The 17,911-nt window shown below is 42.5% G+C and overlaps 1 protein-coding gene across 3 annotated transcripts in view; it reads left to right on the forward strand.

Annotated features, from left to right (window-relative positions):
* Window positions 1-17,626, forward strand: part of EPN2 (epsin 2) — a 44,447-nt gene extending 26,821 nt beyond the window's left edge. For 2 of the 3 annotated variants that reach the window (XM_080556060.1, XM_080556061.1), the window contains exons 3-9: window positions 3,418-3,542; window positions 5,028-5,120; window positions 5,385-5,541; window positions 8,623-8,796; window positions 10,358-10,450; window positions 11,343-11,558; window positions 13,145-17,626. In XM_080556060.1, the coding sequence (XP_080412186.1) occupies window positions 3,418-3,542; window positions 5,028-5,120; window positions 5,385-5,541; window positions 8,623-8,796; window positions 10,358-10,450; window positions 11,343-11,558; window positions 13,145-13,482 (1,196 nt within the window). In that variant the 3' untranslated portion in view covers window positions 13,483-17,626. The remainder of the gene's footprint in view (window positions 1-3,417; window positions 3,543-5,027; window positions 5,121-5,384; window positions 5,542-8,622; window positions 8,797-10,357; window positions 10,451-11,342; window positions 11,559-13,144) is intronic. The other variant, XM_080556062.1, reaches the window with a different exon arrangement.
* The last annotated feature ends 285 nt before the right edge of the window (window positions 17,627-17,911 follow it).

A 17,911-nucleotide genomic window follows, 5' to 3' on the forward strand; every position in this document is an offset into this window, starting at 1 on the left:
CACCCAAAACGGTAACGTGGGACGTGGCCGCTGTCGAGGGGCAGTGACAGCACCGAGGGACTCGAGAGGTAGCCTTGCTGGATAGAACGTGCCAGATCACTACCAAGAACAGCATGCTGAACGTCCTTTAATCCTATTTTCAAAAAAAAAACCGTACTGTCTGCTAGTTAATGTAGGTGGCTTTACAACCACTGCGGAAGTTTTAATGTAAAACGGCAATGCTTTTATCGATGTTTTTTTAATGTGAGGCTCAAGGATGAATTTCAAACCGACAATTTTTGTCCTCCTTTTTTTTTTTTTTTTGCGTGAAGAACTCTAGAGTGCCACGTAGAGTTAATAAAACCAAATAGAATTGCTGAAAAGCCTGAAAGTGAAAAGAAACAAGCGGTGCCTGCGAGCCCCCTTATTGCCTGTGCTCAGCCCCTGGATGCTGGTCTCTGCCGGGAGCTGAGAGGTCACACAGCGCCCTGCCAAGCCAGGCAGCTGAGGACACACCAGGGAGGACAGGTGCAATGCTTCGAGTAGGCTGCAGCCGCCCGTTCTTGCAGCTACCTGGCACAAAATGGTGTGTGCTGCTGCAGGCCGGAGCTGGGGAGCGCTTACAGCCCCTAGCCCTTCATGTGGGCTCGGGAGGGAAAACAAAGGGCTGAAGTTAAGGAATCCATCTCGCATACTTCTAAAGCCATTCTACCATCAGCTGCTTAGTTGTTTTGGAATTTAATTAGTGTCAACGGAGATGAAAAACTCCTGTGCAAAAGGTCCAGGAAATCGCCATCTCGCCCCAAGCTGTGGTTGAAGAAGCAGGACGCACCTTCCTCATCACGCTCTAGTTGCCATCTGCTCTCAGGTGACCCTGGTGGTGTCCCTTTTGTGTGTCCAGCCTTGTTTCGAAACCAGTTACGAATCTGGCCTTCGGTAATTCCTGCTGGAAAGCTGCTGCTTGGAGGTGATCAGTTTGTATCTCAGTTTTATTCACAGTTATTTTTTATCATTAGTTCTTGTCCCTTTATCTTAAATAGCTTTTTTCATTCCATAGTATTTGCAGACCTGATGTATTTAGCATCTGTAATCTGCTCGATCTTCTTTTTGTGAAGATAAATGTATAAAATATTCGCTGCGCTCAGAAGGGAAGCATCTTCACATCCACTCTGTTTTTGAAATCACTTGTCGAGGGTTTGTATGACTGGAACTGCATTTGGTGTGTCAGATTAATTCTGAGTAATGCTTTGATGCACGGTGCTGCTGTCAGTGACAGCTGTAGGAAGCTAGTGGCTGGCAGTTACTGTCTGGGTTGGTACCAAACAAAGTTCTGTATACCTCTGCCACTTCCAGTCGATGCCCCCAATTGCAGAAGGTTGTCATCAAATCCTTTTTCTTTCCCCATAGCATCCCATTTCTCCTGTTCCCTTCTCAGCCATCAGCTTTTTATGTTCAGGCTCCTTCTAGTGAGACAGTGTTTCATAGCATCATCTTGGCATTTTCCGATAACCTGCATTTTGTTTGTTACAACATTTTTCCTAAGGTCAGCCTTAGAGCCAGTTGTTGAGAAACTGATGGTAAACTTCCTTGGCGATGGGCTTCTTTGCCTGTTTTGGTTCTTACATTGACCTGTTTCACAGCACCATCCCATTAAGCACCATGAAAAACTTTGGTGAATCCACACAGGTTAACTGTACTGCTTTTCCCTTTGATAGAAAAAGGTAGAGATTTCAGTTTTTCTGTTGTGTGTTACCATTGGTAACCTCCTCTTGAGTTCTATCCTCTTCCTTCTTGAATTCGGTTTATTTTTGCATTTAAGAACATCCAAACTTTTTACAAACACTTTAAGGTCGTGCTATTCCCCACCGCCAGACGTCCTGTTCTCTGATGTCCTTTTTATTCCTATAATCATCCAAATAATGTATCGGAGAGCCTGTCTGTGACTGCTGGAGCAAGAAGTACTCGTGAAGCAGGCTAAATGTAGATACTTCATATGAGAGAGAGCTTGGAAAAGTGGTCGGATTGATGGATGAGTAACACCTCCCTACACGTGAAGCAAGGAGCAAGTCTGGTTGGCCTGAAAGCTTTGGGACCAGCACAACGTGGATGAGTCTGGGTTTTGGTGATAAAGATGTCCCTGTAGGAACAGAAAGGGATGGGGTAGTGTAGGGTGGGAAGGAGCAGGCATGCCTCGTCGGCTGAAGCCAGCTTTGTGGATGAAAGAGGAACGGGCAGTTTTTATTTTATAGTGCCATTTTGGCCTAAAAGGTAGGGGGAGACAAGACTGGGAAGTGTTTGGAGAGTTAAAGTAGGGACTGAAAAAGTGTTTTTAAAATTACAGTTTGGTAACCAAATTTCTATCTACTCAACCAACCTCTTAAAGAACTTGATTTCTTTGAGCTTGACGTTCTAGTTCAGAAATACGGTTCCTGTTTGTTAAATATTAACGTGTATTTTGCAAAACTGTAATTACCATTCCAGCCATTACATACAAACTTCCTTGTCCAGCAAGGTAAAATTTCAGTTTAAATAACCTGGGTGCTAGAGAATGACCCCAAAAGTTGTTTAATTACTCTGTAGCGATAATTAGAGCTGTCCCATTGGGATGGGAGTTTCTGTATGCTACTGCAGTGAAAACATCAGTGACAGATTATTTATGCATTGAGAAATTGTATATTTTAGCTGCCCAGCTTGATTGTTTTTCTGAGGGGCGGGGGGAGATTGCCAGCAGTTATTAGCTAACAGAGTCCTCATCCGAAGAAAGAGCAGCCAGCAACAAAAAATAAACAATGCCCCCAACATATATACCAATTTTTTTTTTTTTTTAGCAGAGAATGATAAAGTATTTTTGTGATTTTGGAGTCTGAATAGCTGGTTTGTTTGTCTCTGAGCCTGCTTAGCAGTTAAGAATAGTTCTTTATCTGTCCCGTTTAAGACTGTATTATTTTGCAGAAAAGTGGGTGGTGTCCAGTTTTACCCTGGCATTGGCCAGCTCCCAGCAAATTCTTACTTACATTAGATGTAAGAAATACTGACAAACGTTTAAGTGATTAATTGTGAGCTTCAAGTCAGCGACCTGTCTCCCCGAAGCTCTGCCGAGGCAGGGTCCGCAGCCTTCGTCGGGGCCGGCTTGTTGGCATGTCGTGATACTACAAAAAGCCTTTGTTTCCCGGAAACATTTCTCCTTTAAAGCAAGCGGAGCGCCTTGCAAATTTCTCCCTTCTAAATTTCTCTGGCTCGCTGCCCTGGGCCGAGAGCTGGAGGTTCAGCTCTTGGAAGGAGCTTTACCCCGACGGCTCAGGGCACGGCCGCCGGCCCTGTGCCCCCCGGGGCACTCACTGCTGCCTTCAGGACCTTGGGCCTGGCACGGGGAGGCATCAGACCTCTTCTGCCTTCTTGTTAGATACCATTTATAATCTGCTGGTTTGTCTCCGACAGCTACATCCCCTCGAGTTTCCTCCGAGCTGGAGCAGGCCCGGCCTCAGACGAGCGGAGAAGAAGAGCTCCAGCTGCAGCTGGCGCTGGCGATGAGCCGGGAGGTGGCGGAGCAGGTCAGTGCCCGTGTAGGTTTTCCAACCTGTCCAATTTCCTAGCCGGGGCTCTGTCTGCTCTTTGCCATGTTAGCTTGGCTTCGCTCCAGGTGGAGATGGCGGGGGGGAGAGGCCATTCTGGGAGATGTTGCTTTCTTATTTTTAAATCTCTTTTTAAAGTAGCTATGGGCTTCCTGCTGTTGAGACTAGTGGGAGATGACAGTCGCTTTGCGAGAAGACTGTTGTGTGGGAGGATGTTAATCATCACGCTACTGAAGGTGCTTTCTGTTAGGAAGAACTGGAAACATGACTAGTCCTGAAAGCCTTCGTTAATGGGGCCAGCATATGAAATGTCACTGAATTCTGAATGTAATGAAATTTTGAGTGATTGGCCCATTTGGAGAGCTTGTCTGGAACACAAGGGTGATCTAACACAAAGTGCTTCAATATCTAAGGAACATTTTTTGAAATAATGTAGCTCCTAAACCATCACTTTGGGTATGTTACTGTGTTAATTCTTAAGAGGTTCATTCTGAATTGGGAGTGAATGCTGTAATTGTGGATAAAGTTTACTGCACGTTAATATAACATATAACAAAGTTGTTGAATCTCAGCTAAGAGTGAGAATTCAAGTCAGCCATGCTGAGTGTCCATAATATTTTTAAAGGCTTCCTGGGACGAGTGTAGCATACTGCTGTATGTTACACATTAGAATCTCTGTGCTTTGAAAGGGCAACTGTCACCCAGTAAACTTTGTCGTTATTAAGCAATAAAGTTAAAGAAAATAAGTATCAGAATATATCAGCTGAAATAGCTTACAAATTGCAAGGGAGATGCCAGTTGGGGAATTAGTCAACTTCTGAAAGACCTGGTGCAAGCAAAATATTTACAGTAGTCAAATCTACCACAAATACAGTAGTTGACAGATGTTAAAACCTACAAAATATGCATGGAGTTAGCCAAGTTAATTCATTTAGATTTCTTCATAGATGCAACAGTTGCCTTAGATGCGGAGGGAAGCTGACAAAAGCCAGGAAAGGCAGAGTTTAAATCACTAAGTCCTTCAGTGCTATTTGACTGCACAAAACCCACGATAATTTAAAGATGGAATATTTACTTTGTCTTTAAATTCAGTGGGGTTTCTGACGTTGTAAGTGAATGGTTGGAAATGACGTTTTGTGTATAGCTGTCCCATTAGGAGTAAAACAACAGGAGGGGAAATTTCAGTCGGCAAAATGGATGTTGTAAGGATTGCTCTGCTAGCCTGCTGTTACGGGGTCGGCTTGCTCCTGACCTCTGTCTGAGCGAGGTGAGAATCCCAGGAGGAATTTGTTCTCCCGTTGCGTTAAGTACAAGTCACAGCAAATAATCCCGGCCATCCCGCCACGCCTGCCGGCGGTGCTGCTCGGTGCTGCTCGGGCTTCCCCTGGCAGCGTCCTGCGGGGCTGGACACCTGAGGGAGCAGGCAGCACAGTCTAGGCTCGTGGTCTATATCAACAGTGTTGATTTCCTTTGCAGGAGGAGCGCCTCAGACGCGGAGATGATCTGAGATTACAGATGGCTCTGGAGGAGAGTCGCAGAGACACAATTAAAATTCCCAAAAAGAAGGAGGTAGTGCCTTCAACTAAGAAATTCCCGGTTACGCTGCCAAAAGCTGAAATACAGTAACACGAACTAGCTTAATTCTGAGCTCTTTTATGCTTTTGGGATTGCTTTGTTGTATAGCTTAAAGCTTCTTCCATGTGGGTTAAATTTCAAAGTACTAGTCGATGCAGGTGTGTAAAAGGAAAAAAAAAAATGCTTCTTCACTCTCATGGGTTTGTACTTCAGATCGGTAATGCTCTTGATTAAAGCTCAGATTGTTCCTGCCCTCAGCATACAACTCTCTTGGACCTAATGGATGCCCTGCCCTCATCGGCACCGGCCCCACAGAAAACAGAGCCTTGGGGACCTCCTGCTGTTGCAAACCAAACAGATCCCTGGGGAGGATCCACAGCTGCAGCTACTGCCTCTGACCCATGGCAATCATTTGGTAAGATTAAACTCTGCCAGAAGGGAATGCTTATCTTAAAAGGGCTTGCTTTTTAACATCGAGCTTTTCCAGGTTTCTCAATAGCAGTGCACAATGTCACGCTTGATAACAACAGTGTATTAGTCCCGTTTGGTTGTTTCCTGTGCTCCAGAATTAACATTCCCTTAACATTTTCAAGCAGAAACAAATGGAAGTTGTGATCCTTTCCTGCTTTTTAAGCAGCTGAGATTTTGTGTGTGCGTTTTGAATCTTAAGAACGAGGAGTAGAGTGAAGCTTCTGTCTTCTCCTAATGCAGCAAAAACAACTTGTCTCATCCTGGGGGGATGCTCCTGCTTTGACTGCTAGCTGTGTCCAGTGTCATGGGCTTAGACTCTTGCCAATATTTAATTAATGTAGTACCCGAGCAGGATGCTGTGGTTAGGAAGGCCGTAGCTCTGAATTGCCGTGCCTTGCTCCTAGCGAGAAGGGATGTGTATGCCATCAGAATGAGAAGGATGAAATTGCTTAGATGGAGATTTTTTTTTTATCCTAAACAAAAATTGAAGTTACTACTTTAAGTAGTCTCAGCGTTTCGTCAGCTTTTGTTGCCAAATTCATGGAATTTCTTTCTGAAGTCAAAGATCCAGTGCTTCACTTGTTAAAGGGTAATAATTCCAGCTTTTTGCATGATTATTTTTGTACATGCTTGTTTTACCACCTGTGCAGTGTGCTGTTTTGTAGGCTAGCCAGAATCTGCCCAAGGGTTTACTCCTTTGCTTCAGAAGGCTGATGGCTCCTCACGGTAGATGTTAAACTCTCTGTGCCTGTGGAATCAGCATTAGATCTATTTTTTGTTGGCTTTACATTTTGTTTGTTTTATTTTTGAGGATTCAGCATGTTCTGTGCAGGGGGCCCTTTCTTCCTGAAGACCAGCAGCTTAGTTCTGTCAGTTTTGCTGCTGGCTGGTGTTTCTAGGATGACCTCTGCTGTAATGTGCTGCAGAGTTGTCTCATTAGGAGTCAGCGTGCTACCCTCTGGAAACCTGATGACAATTTTGAAGTTTAATACTAAAGCGCATTGTTATTTTTATTTGTTTTTTTTCCTTGTGGTGGCATTAAAAGCGCCTACTTAGCTACTGGGACAACTGCGGTTCATTGTTTAACTGTAACCTGTGACTTTTTTTGGTGATAAACTGCAAGAACAAAATTGGAACAATTCAAAGGTTTGGGCCCTAATGCAATGGAGATTCAATGTACTTTTCCCTGGTTAAAAAACAAACAAAAGCCACCTCCTTCAAGTCTTGTGCTCGATATATCATCCACTGACAAGCTTTTCCTTGCATCAGTTGCAGCTGTAGCGTTTCCTCCCAGTGGCTCCAAACTTTATTAATGCCATATAACAACCCCTTGTTCCAGCTTGCTGGTTACTTGGCTCCCAAGGGTAGGCTTGAAGATGTGAGATTTATGAATTTGACTGCTACTAAAAGAGTGACTCATTAAACTGTAATTCTCAAATCCTGCTCGTGCTTTGGCATTTCAGGAGAGATAATGGAAGCTAAGGGAAGGTATCTTCCTGAGTGCTCTAATTTTGTGAGCTCTCTTTATTAAAGAAAAGACTTTTTTGAAAGCTTCCGTTTATGGGAAGCTCTGTCATTAGCATTTCTTGTGTGGCGTTGCTTGTAACTCAGCACTAAGGACAGATAAAGGGAATCTTAAGTACCCGAGTGGGAATGGCTGGATTTATTTGGAGCATTTCAGCATTTCCTGGTCTGAAGCTGCAGCAAGACCGTGCCACCTGTTGATGAAACAAAGGCCAACATTGCAAATGGGAAGCTGTGCCAGTGTGTGTAGTGTTTTTCAAGAATATTGGGATACCAAGGGGTTTTGTGTGTACCTTTAAAAAATAGAACACTGTTCAGTTGTAATTTGAAACCCACAAAGTGGTTAAAGATTTTAGTTGTTCACTGTGTGGGTAATTCTGTTCTGCTGTTGCGTATACTGTCTGATTTGATCACCTAAGAGTGGCACAAGAAGTGCATTTAAAGTATTAGCTTTGCATTCCCATGTTTCAGTGGCCGGGGAGGGGCAATGGGGATGGACAGCATTGGGAACAAAGCCCCAGTGATGCCTTCCAGCAGCTCCCTGGCCCGCTAGAGATGTGAAATGTGATTTGCTTCGGTGGTTCTGGGGTTTGATAAGCCCAAATAGCGTCATGCAGTGAAAGATGAGGTCACCTAAACTGAAGAGCAATAAATTATTAGGTTTAAAAGGAAGAGTAAAAGGAAATAGGCAGGAAATTACATGTAGTGAGGCAAGTATTCCCCACCCCCTTTCATTCTACCCTTACTGCCTTAATTTTTCATTTTACACAAGGAAGCACTAAGCTTGTGCAGGGTCTGTTCACTTACAGACACTTTGGTGATCTCAATTTGTCCAAGTGAAAGTTAGAGCCTTCAAATAAAAATGGGCGTCCTGAACATACAGGCATTGGGTTAAAAAAAATATATGTTGAAAGGGATATCATTGGACATCTTAAATTTATGTCAGGAGACATGCTTACAAATGAGGGTTAAAAAAAAAATACAACCAGCTAGGGAATCTGACTTTATAAAATAACGTTACGGTGGAAAAGAATTGGAAAATTGTTCTTTTTCTGTATCTTGCAGATTCCTTTGTCTAAGTCCTAATGCTGTATATTTCATATGTTTTACATAAAGGCTTTTTAGACACCTTCTTTGAGTTCATAAGTATACCATACCCTGTGTTTTAGATCACCTTAGGTCAGATACCATTAAGTCATTGGCAAGGTCTGTAGTGAAACTGTATTTATTTTCACGTTGGAACTGCTGATTTTTTTAAGTTCGGTTTCAAATGGGAGCTTAGTATTATTCATCTGTCTTCCACAGAATTTAGTTGTTCTTGTTTTTCTGCACGTATAACATAAATGCTGAGACTTTATCAGTGTTCCTAATACTGAACTGCTTCACCTTTTTATGTTTAGTGTTAATAGGCGGTAATGGCTCATAACAGAGCTTCACCTCCTGTGAAAGCTTTCCAAAGTGAAACTGTACTGACTTGTGTTCCTGCTGGCTCTTCTTGCAGGTGCCAAACCAGCTGCTTCCGTTGACCCTTGGGCAGCACCAGCAGGATCTGCAACTCAGTCTCTGTCCAAAAATGTTGACCCTTGGGCTCCTGCTCAGCCATCTTCTACTGCAGCAAAATCTTCTGTGGATCCCTGGGGACCAGCACCCGCAAACAAACCTCTCTCTACATCTGGTGAGAAACCGTCTCATTCCATATCCATTTTATTTGAGTAATTTAAGGTGAAATTTGAATATTTCTTTTTCATTGCTTGGTTAAAAAAAATGTTCTGGACAATTAGCAGAATTGGTCAGTTAAGATAAATGGGAGTTGCAATAGCTAGCAGCAAGAAGAACTTAATGTGTGATTACTCAGAGTTCTGAATTTGTGCTGCTCCTTTCTTTGTGCTCTCTCTCTTCTACATTCTTGTATTAGTATGTGTGGATGCATGCCGAGCTCTTACGGCTGCTGCTGCTCTTGCATTTTTAACTGAATTTTGTTTTTAATTAGACGAGGACTTAATTTCTGGAAATGAATGTTGCTATAATTTTACCTTTCATCATGATAAATAGCTGTGCAGATGGATGCCTCTGCAGACATAGATTGACAGGTTATGCAGCCCCACATTCTGAGGAGATTTTAGAGGTCCAAATAAAGGTTTGTTACTTCAAATTGAGGGTATGGAACCTATCCCTAAACTTTAGTGTAGCAAGATGCAGAAGATGCTGATGTGATTGTCTATTCATCCTCTGTAACTAATGCAGCCTTAGTACCTGGCATTTTCATATTGGCACCACAGTTAAATGCATCCTAAATGCATTTTCTGCCGGTCATTCATCACAGTGTGTAATAAACAAAGGAGTCACAAAGTGGGTACTGCAAGCTGTTGTGTAATCTACTTTTCTCTGAGCGAAGAGCAATAACTGGGTTGTTCTGAGAAGGGTTGTTAAGCTATGGTGGTCTTTGTTCTTGGTAGGTATTATTATTACACAGAATCTTCACTCATTCTCTTCTTTTTATGGAGCTAAGTCTGTATCTTTGCTGGCTTGGAATGTGTTGAAGGTTAAAACTAAATTAGAAAAAAAAGGCATTTCTGTGCATACAAAAATACAACTTCAAAGCTTTTCAATATTGTGATTACTGTTCATGTAGGTGTGGTTTTTCTTCCTCCATTTTGAGGCGAGGGTGTGTCCACGTTTTCAAAATGTTTTGTTTTCATTCGTTGCAAGCTATGGCCAAGTTTTGGGTTTTCAGCCAGCAGAGCCTTCCCATCTCTACATGGGGTAGATAACACTTTCTACTGCATTCCTATGCCTTTTAACTTAGGAAGCGTAAGTCAAATCTTAAGTTACAGTGATGCTACTTTAGAAGCATATTCAGACGAATACGGAGAACTCCATGGTTAAGGCTGTAAAATTGTTGCTGCTCTCTTTTTCCGCAGCAATGTATGCCGGCCTGGGCCTCTCTCTAGTGCAGGCACTCAATAAAATCCCAGCATGCTGAGGTGTGCCTTACATTGTGATTTAAAAGCATGTCGCTATGAATCATTCAGCTAATGCTGTAAGGACAGTTCTGTGGCATTATCCTCGCTGCTGTGCAAGAGTAGGAGCTCTCAAGCTGATCTGAACTGCCCTCGTGGGACCTGACAGTGGCTTCCTGTTAACGTGCAGGGGTTAGGAATTGCTTTCAGTAGGATCAGGTGTGTGATGCAACCAAAGATCTGCTAATGACAGGGCTCTCTTGTTGTTTTGAACAGGAAGTACATCTTTTGACCTCTTCAGTAATTTGAATGGTACAGTTAAAGATGATTTTTCTGAATTTGACACACTTCGAACTTCCAAAAAGCCAGGTATGAATTGAATTTTTAGCACGTTTCTTTAAAAAGAAATCAAACCGCCACCACCAAATGTCTTCACAAAGGAAAAGGTTAAAGATGATGATAATGCAGCAATAAAAGCTTGTTGTTAACATTTTGGCCTGTGCATGAACTCATGGGGAACTGGCTTCTGGCGTTGTGAGCCACAGAATTTTACTCTGCAACCTTTTGCTGTGTTGACCCAGAAATTTATTTGACGTCTATTCGTGACATCCAGCATGTGTTTGGAGTATAGCTCATGCTTAGAGAGTCAAACAGAAAGATGTTGGCTGAATTTCTCAGGTATGTCAGTTCTAGTGTGTAACAATAGTAGGAAAATGTGAAAATAGACCTCTGTGAATGCTTTAACTTATTTTTTATTTGGTTGTTACTCACAAAACAAAACCTGACAGACCGTAACATATGAGTGCTTTGGTACTATATACTTTCAGGACACTTCTGCCTGAAAGGTTGGTGACTAATTCAAAGCTGGGTAGGCTTCTTGAACACAAAATAGAAAATCTGGGTGGAATCTAGTTAGGGAGGGTGCAACAATGGTGCAGTGCAAGGGCAGAAGCCAAGGCTGTTGAATTTCTTTCTCTTGGAAACTCTTAGTCAGTTGCAAGAGTATTAACCAACGCAAATCCGGTGGTGCCTTCTGAAGAGCTCTGCAGCTCTTACTGTAGCTTCTTGATACTCTCGTCTAAGGAATATCTGAGGTGTATGCTTGCATGTGGAGGGTGTCTTGTGTACTGGGACATTGGAATGTGACTTATACAAACATTATATTTTAAAATATTTCCTTTGTCAGAGATGTAGGGACTTCCTTTGCTTGATTATATAGATCAATGAGTTAAGTTTTGTTTTTCTCTTTGTGTTGTTACAGCTGAATCAGGTTCCACTTTGCCATCCCAGCATAGCGGTACCACAAGCCCTGATCTCTTTGATTCCCAGCACTCGAGCATGACATCAGGCAAACAAAGTGCAGCTCGGAAAACCCCCGAGTCTTTTCTGGGCCCCAATGCTGCTCTGGTGAACCTGGATTCACTGGTGTCTAAGCCACCGCAACCTGTCACTTCGCTGAATCCATTCTTAGCGCCAGGTCTGTTTCTGCACATTCCTTCATGTTTTTATTTTACCTTTCCCTTCCTATAGGAAAACTCTGCATTAACTCAATCCCATTTGATTTTACATTAGCCGGTTTTGGCTTGTTTTTCTGGATTACTTCAGCCAGCAGATCATGGCTGAGAGCAGGAGGGTGAGACAGCATGGTTTCTAGGCACGCTGCCGGACCTTGAAAGCCTAGAGTTGCTACTTGTGTTTGCAGCTGATCTGCTGGGTTAGCTTTGGTCAAGCAGTTTTCCTTCCACTTCTGCACTTGCTCGCTCAGAAGGATCTGGGTTAGAAGACGGCTTTTGGTTATTAAAGATGATTGAACTAAAACTGGTTGATTGTCAGAACAGGTAAGGGGTGAACACGTGCTGCCAGAGAATCCCTTGGGAGGGTGTAATAGGTTCTTGTGGCAAGCATGTAGGGAATAGCCCTTTCCCTTGTGCTACTGCAGGCAAATTAGCATCTCTGGCTCCAACCTGAGGTTCCAAATAGCAAACTCTGCAGTATATTTTAATGGGTTGCTGGTTAGGCTATCTTTAGGCTAGCATGATAACCCAGTTTTGATTGAAACACACTCTCTTAGTGTATTTGGGGAAAAAATAGACTGCCGCAGTTGTCCTGTAAATTGGCTCCTGTTATAAATGAGCCTGTACTTAGAGTGGACTTAGGAGGTGGCGGTAAACATTTGGAAGATGTATGCGTCTTTAAAAGCTATTCATATGCACTGAAATTACCGTGTGACACCGGTCCAGTGAAATACTTCACAGTGATATTTCGGTATTTATTTTCTTCGCTTTTCCAATTGGGGAAAAAAGAAAAGAGTTTAAACTCCTTGGGTAGGAGAAAAAAACAGTAACTGTGAAGAGCCTTGGCAGTGCTTAACCAGAGGAAATCTGTGTATCTGCCATTACCGGTTACTACAAAAAGTTTATAAGGGGTCACTGGGCCATCCAAATAGCACTATGCATATACGGCAAAAGGAATTTGTAGTGTTGGCAGCAGCCCAAAAAACCTCAAGCGCTGGGAAAGTTATTCTCTGCTTTTTCTAGCACCGCTGTAATTCGGAAACAACTTGTTTACTTTATGAATTCTTGTCAAAGCTCAGTGCCAGAAACATGTACAGCTTCTAAATGGAGTTGACTGGAAGAGATCCTGAAGAAAACGCACGTATCTGCAGTAGCTAGACTGCAGGAAGGGAGTACGAATAGCCTTTTTAAGGGAAGTTTTTAGTAGTAGTAAAAAAGAATAAATCAGATGTTGTAGGTAGGCATGTTCCAGGTTATCAAATTTAGAACATGTCACTCCCATGACTGTCATCAAAAGTGGAAGCTGTTGGTCAGTAAACGGGTATTTTCTGGCGTTGATAGGTTCAACGAAACGGACTGTAGTTGTGCACCAGTGCAGCCCCAGTCTGCTGAATGGCATCCACACAGGTTTCCCCACAGGGTGATTTGGGGTTGGGAGCATGTGGGGACGTACAGAAGGTGCTTTATTTGCTGGACAGGATGATTTCCAAAACCTCAACGTTTATGGAGGTGCGATCTCCTTCCCTCTTCCCCCTTCTCTCAAAACTAGGCGCAGCTACAGCACCAACTCCAATCAACCCCTTCCAAGTGAATCAGCCTCAGCCACTCACTCTAAATCAGATGAGAGCGAGTCCTGTGATGGGAACCAGCCCTTCTTTCAGTGCTGTGCCACCAATAAGCATGGAGCCAATACCTCTGTCTTCCATGGCCCCAGTGCCTGTGGGAATGGCACCGATACCAGCTATGGGCACTGTGGCTTCTCTAACAAGGATGGGCCAGGGGCTGAACGTGAGCATTGCAGGATCAATGACCCAACCTCTTCACAGTACAGGAATCCCGCCGTCAGCGTCCCAGTCTACAAATACAACTAACCCTTTTCTCCTATAAAGACCCAATTAAAGGAACTTTCTTTTCATAGTGTTTCCAGGCTGAAGTCTTTACAGCGAAATGAACGTGGCCTGTGTGGACTGAACGGTGTGTAAGAGACTTGGAAGTAGATTTGCAGTTTACAGTTATGATCTTTGAAGAGTTGTCTCTACTTACCAGTTAATCTAAATCTAGTCTTTGCTACAGATGGTACCTTACTTTGGCTTGTTGAGCATTATGTGAAATGTTCAGACTTTTCACCAAAGTTAGATTCTGCCCATTTTGTTACTTTGTTAATCATTTCAATACACTTTCTAGGGAGAACCTGCCATTTTAAACTCCGTTGGCTATTTTGTAGATGTCAGATGATGTGCTGGATCCTGAAATTACTATTTACCTGCATCTGTCACTTCCTATGCCCATATGATAGACCTGAGATTCAGAGTGCTAGTGAATGTTTTGCACATAACTATACACAGTTCTAGACTGTTGGTTCACCCATAGTCCTTACTCTTAGAGGAGAACGATTCGGAGGGCCCAGGTGGCTGGTTTTTATGCATTAAACATTGCAACGCAAAATCGCACTGCTTTCGTATCAGAGGTTTGACCGAGAAAGCAAGCTTGTCTCGAAAGGAAAAAGCAGACAAAAAAAAAACAACCCAAGAACATTCTCAAGTTGTCAAGTATAACGTGTGCTGTTGTATGCAGTGTTGAATTTGTACACTACTCTAAGGACTCCTGAGGAACTCTCTGTGAGTGGCATGCTGCACTCGTGCTGAGTGAGTGTCCTGCTCTGTGCTTGTCCAGTACCAGCTTCGTTTGGAAGTTATCATGTGTATTTTGTTTTTATTTGACTTACAATGTGAGTTGAAAGAAAAAAGAAATACAGTGGGACAACTTTGAATTCAATTTCACCGGGGCAAGCTTTAAAACTAATTCAGGCTTAACCTTGCTATATGCAGTTACTCTTGTATACTTTTGCACATATTTTGTTTAGTACAGTTTCATATTTGAGTTTGCAGAGTTACCTGATAGTCCTTTTTTTGCTAATTTTTATAATGTGGTTCTTATTTAACTGTCTGGTTTTGATAGATTTATCAAGTCTGGCTGAAAAATTAAGATATTGGCAAATGTCATTTTTATGGTTTTAATGCCCTCTTATTTATGGTTTTAGCTCTTTGTTTCTGTAAAGAGAGTTTAAAAGGGAAGATTAACACTAAAATATTTTACTTTTAAATGAAGTATTCATAATGCAAATCAAAACAAATTCTCGTGACTAATTATTTTTAGATGAATTGAATTTGAACATAACGTGATTTAAGACTACATTAAAAAGAAAAAACACTAAAGTCGCCTTTCCCTTGATTTGTTCCCGTTTTCCGATTACCAGAACGGACAGATGTTTAGCCTTTTTGAAGATCGGAAGAGAGGCTATTTTTTCTTGTAATACTTCTTGAGATGTTAAGAATCCTAACGTACAAACGTGACTCATTAATTTTATCGACTAATATTTCTTAATGAAAGGTGCACTCCATCTTAATAACCGGTTCCATTTACAGTTATTAATTGTAAGCTGAACTATACATTTTTAACTTGCATGTCTGGACTCATCGGCACTAAACCACGCTCAGGTTTCAGCCAGTGCTACTGGCGCAAACCTGGCCTTCTCGGAGACGGCAGCGTTTCTGAGCTCTGCTTTCACAAACGTGCGTGGAGTACGCGGAAAGGGATGTCCCAGCGCTTGCTACTGCCTCGAGGGCATCTCTGAATGAACTGATGCATCTTGGTGGCCTTTCCCTAATAAGAAGGAGAGAAAAAAAAAAAAAAGGAAAAAAAAAAAGCTGAAAGAAATTGCCAGAGTTCTGTGTCTTGGTGTAATGATGCTGTGTGGGACTGTGCCAGTCTAGGGCCGTGTGCCGCAGGAGGGAAGGGCTGGCTAACACGAAAGGGACTGGGTTGTATCTTCTGGTGGGTAGGGGAGGCTGAACGACTATCAAATCTAGGGTACAATCACAGATTTTAGCTGTGTAGGTCAGTGTAGCTCTATTAGTATATGGAATGCTAAATGTGTGGATGTTTCTATGCAGATTGTTCTATCCTCTTGATACTATTGAATTGCAAGTAGGATTCAGAATATTCATCTGCTTTTGTTTTTATATAGGAGGAAAAAGAATTACTGTCCACACCCAGTATGTCTTTTAAAAAAAGAAAACAAAAAACCATTCATGTTGCCTTTCAGAAGAAGGAAAAAATACTTTACTTTTTTGTTGTTGTTGAAGTTATTGAGAAGTGTAGACCAGGAAGGGTGTGATTCTTGCAGATGGGGGGGGAAAAGTGCTTTCCAATTGATCTGTGGCAAGATTTATCCTGTATTATTTTTCCAATTTAATTTTATCAACAGTGGAATTGAGGTCACTCAATGTTTTTTCCCTTAGTCACTTGAATGCATTTGCAACAGTGAGATGGGGCATTATCTATTCAGCCAAGCAGTTCTAATCACATCCTCTCGTCAAACACTCGGTAACTGTTTTCCAAGGCATGATGGGGTTGATAGTAAGCATTTAAAATTATCAAGTCGTCTCTAGCTCAGAGTAATGATCTGTCACCATGAATTGGTAAAAACGCGATGGTCTGGTAGGGAGCCCTGGCTTAATGAAACTGCTGACTGGCAAATTGTTGCTTTTACCAAGCCACTTCTGTAGGAGCTGTATTATTCCTTTCACGTTACGTAGAGAGATGTGTATCGCACAATTAACCATGGCAAGACACCAAACGGCGATCAGCCCGGGCTGCGGCGCTGCAAAGCGTTAGGCTGAGGACTCCAGCCGTGCCGACCTTCCCAGCCCGACGTGGGCGTTGTAGGGCAGGAAAACGAGCGGCTGCGTGGGTAAATCCGCTCGGCTGGAGCCGTGCCCGTACCTCGCAGGTGCCGTGCAGGCGCGGGGTGCTGTACCGGTGACGCTGCGGGGCGGCTTCTGCCCTAGCCAGGTGAAGCTTCAGCTGTGCCCAGAATGGTAACTCTATTTCACGGCGATTTAACTGCTATCCGGAATAATTCTCCCCCCTCCCCGCCCTCCCACCTCTTCTTGCATGGGGGACGTATGCGTATCCGCTCGCGTCTGCTCTGGCGTATTTCTCCAGATGCGTTTCCCTCTTCCCCTTCTTTTCTCACTTGCAGATATTAAAAGTGCTTTTGATTTTTAAAAATGTTAGTATCCCAAAATAGCCTTACTGGTCAAATTGACCAAAGATAAAGTGTTAATTATTTTGTAAAAAATAAAAATAAACAAAGATATCTTGGCATAATTTTAAACCCAAAATAAGCTCAGTTATTTATTCAGTTTTATACTATATAGAAACTAAACTACATTGAGGGGACAGGGAAGGAAAACCATGGTGGGTTGTGGTGTTTACAGTCTTTTTGAAGTCCCGTAGCTAAGACAACTATTGTTATCCATCTTCCCTTTTGCTGTTACAGTTTCTAATGTGTACTGTATGTATTAATATTGCACAAATTGTGGAGAAATATATGGTTTATTTTTCACAGCAGAATCTCACAAGACTCGCTTCCTTTACAAGTGTTACAATTTAAATATTTACCAAACTGTTTTCATAATACTGGGAGCCGGCTGCTTTTTATGAATTTGTGCTGACTATTGACATTATTTACTGTATAAATAATTTATCATTTGTACTATTGTATCATAATGTCTGTATCTTTGTGTCATTTTTCCCGAGCGATGTCACAAATGTGATATTTAATAATGCCATCAGAACAGTGGAAAGACAAGGGGTTTGTAGGTGACTGGTCAGAATTAAAATTGTATTGCTTATATTCCAGACGTGTTGCTTTTTCGAGACTCTGCGTAGTGTTTATATCCTGTTCAAAACTGTTGCTCTCCTGCTTGATTTAGTTCTCAAGAAAGCTGATGGATTGGTTGAGATTATTAAGGTTTGTGCTAAAAGTCCTAGGCTCTAGGAGAAATCTAACAGTTATTGAGAGTAATGCTTCTTGTACGTTGTCAATGTGATTTCTTCGATGAGTTCATCACTTTCCTGGGGCAGGCCTGTTCTTGCTATGAGAAAGAAGGGTTTCTTATAGATCACTTAAATCAGAATCAGTTGAGACCTTACTAACTCAATAAAAATGAAGACTTGTGTTGCAGGTGGCTGAATTGCTTCTTTAAACCACGTTATCGTTCAAACAGCGTTTTTGGAGGGATGATCGACTACCTTTTTCTGCAGAGGCTTCAGTATTTATGTCAAGACGGAATCTGGGGAGCACTTGACTTTTAAAGCCAGGCAGTCGTGGAATAAGGGTTGGGGGAACTGTGGCAAAACTGACTTTTGGACTCCTTGCTTCCTGTTGTTGCAGTCGTTGCCGTACCACTCCTGCAGCCTTGGCTTTGCCCCATCGTTCGAAGTGGCCTTGCAGGTTGGGTAGCAGCGA

The sequence above is a fragment of the Anser brachyrhynchus genome (genome assembly GCF_964034855.1).
Source record: "Anser brachyrhynchus genome assembly, chromosome: 15".
Taxonomy (NCBI): domain Eukaryota; kingdom Metazoa; phylum Chordata; class Aves; order Anseriformes; family Anatidae; genus Anser; species Anser brachyrhynchus.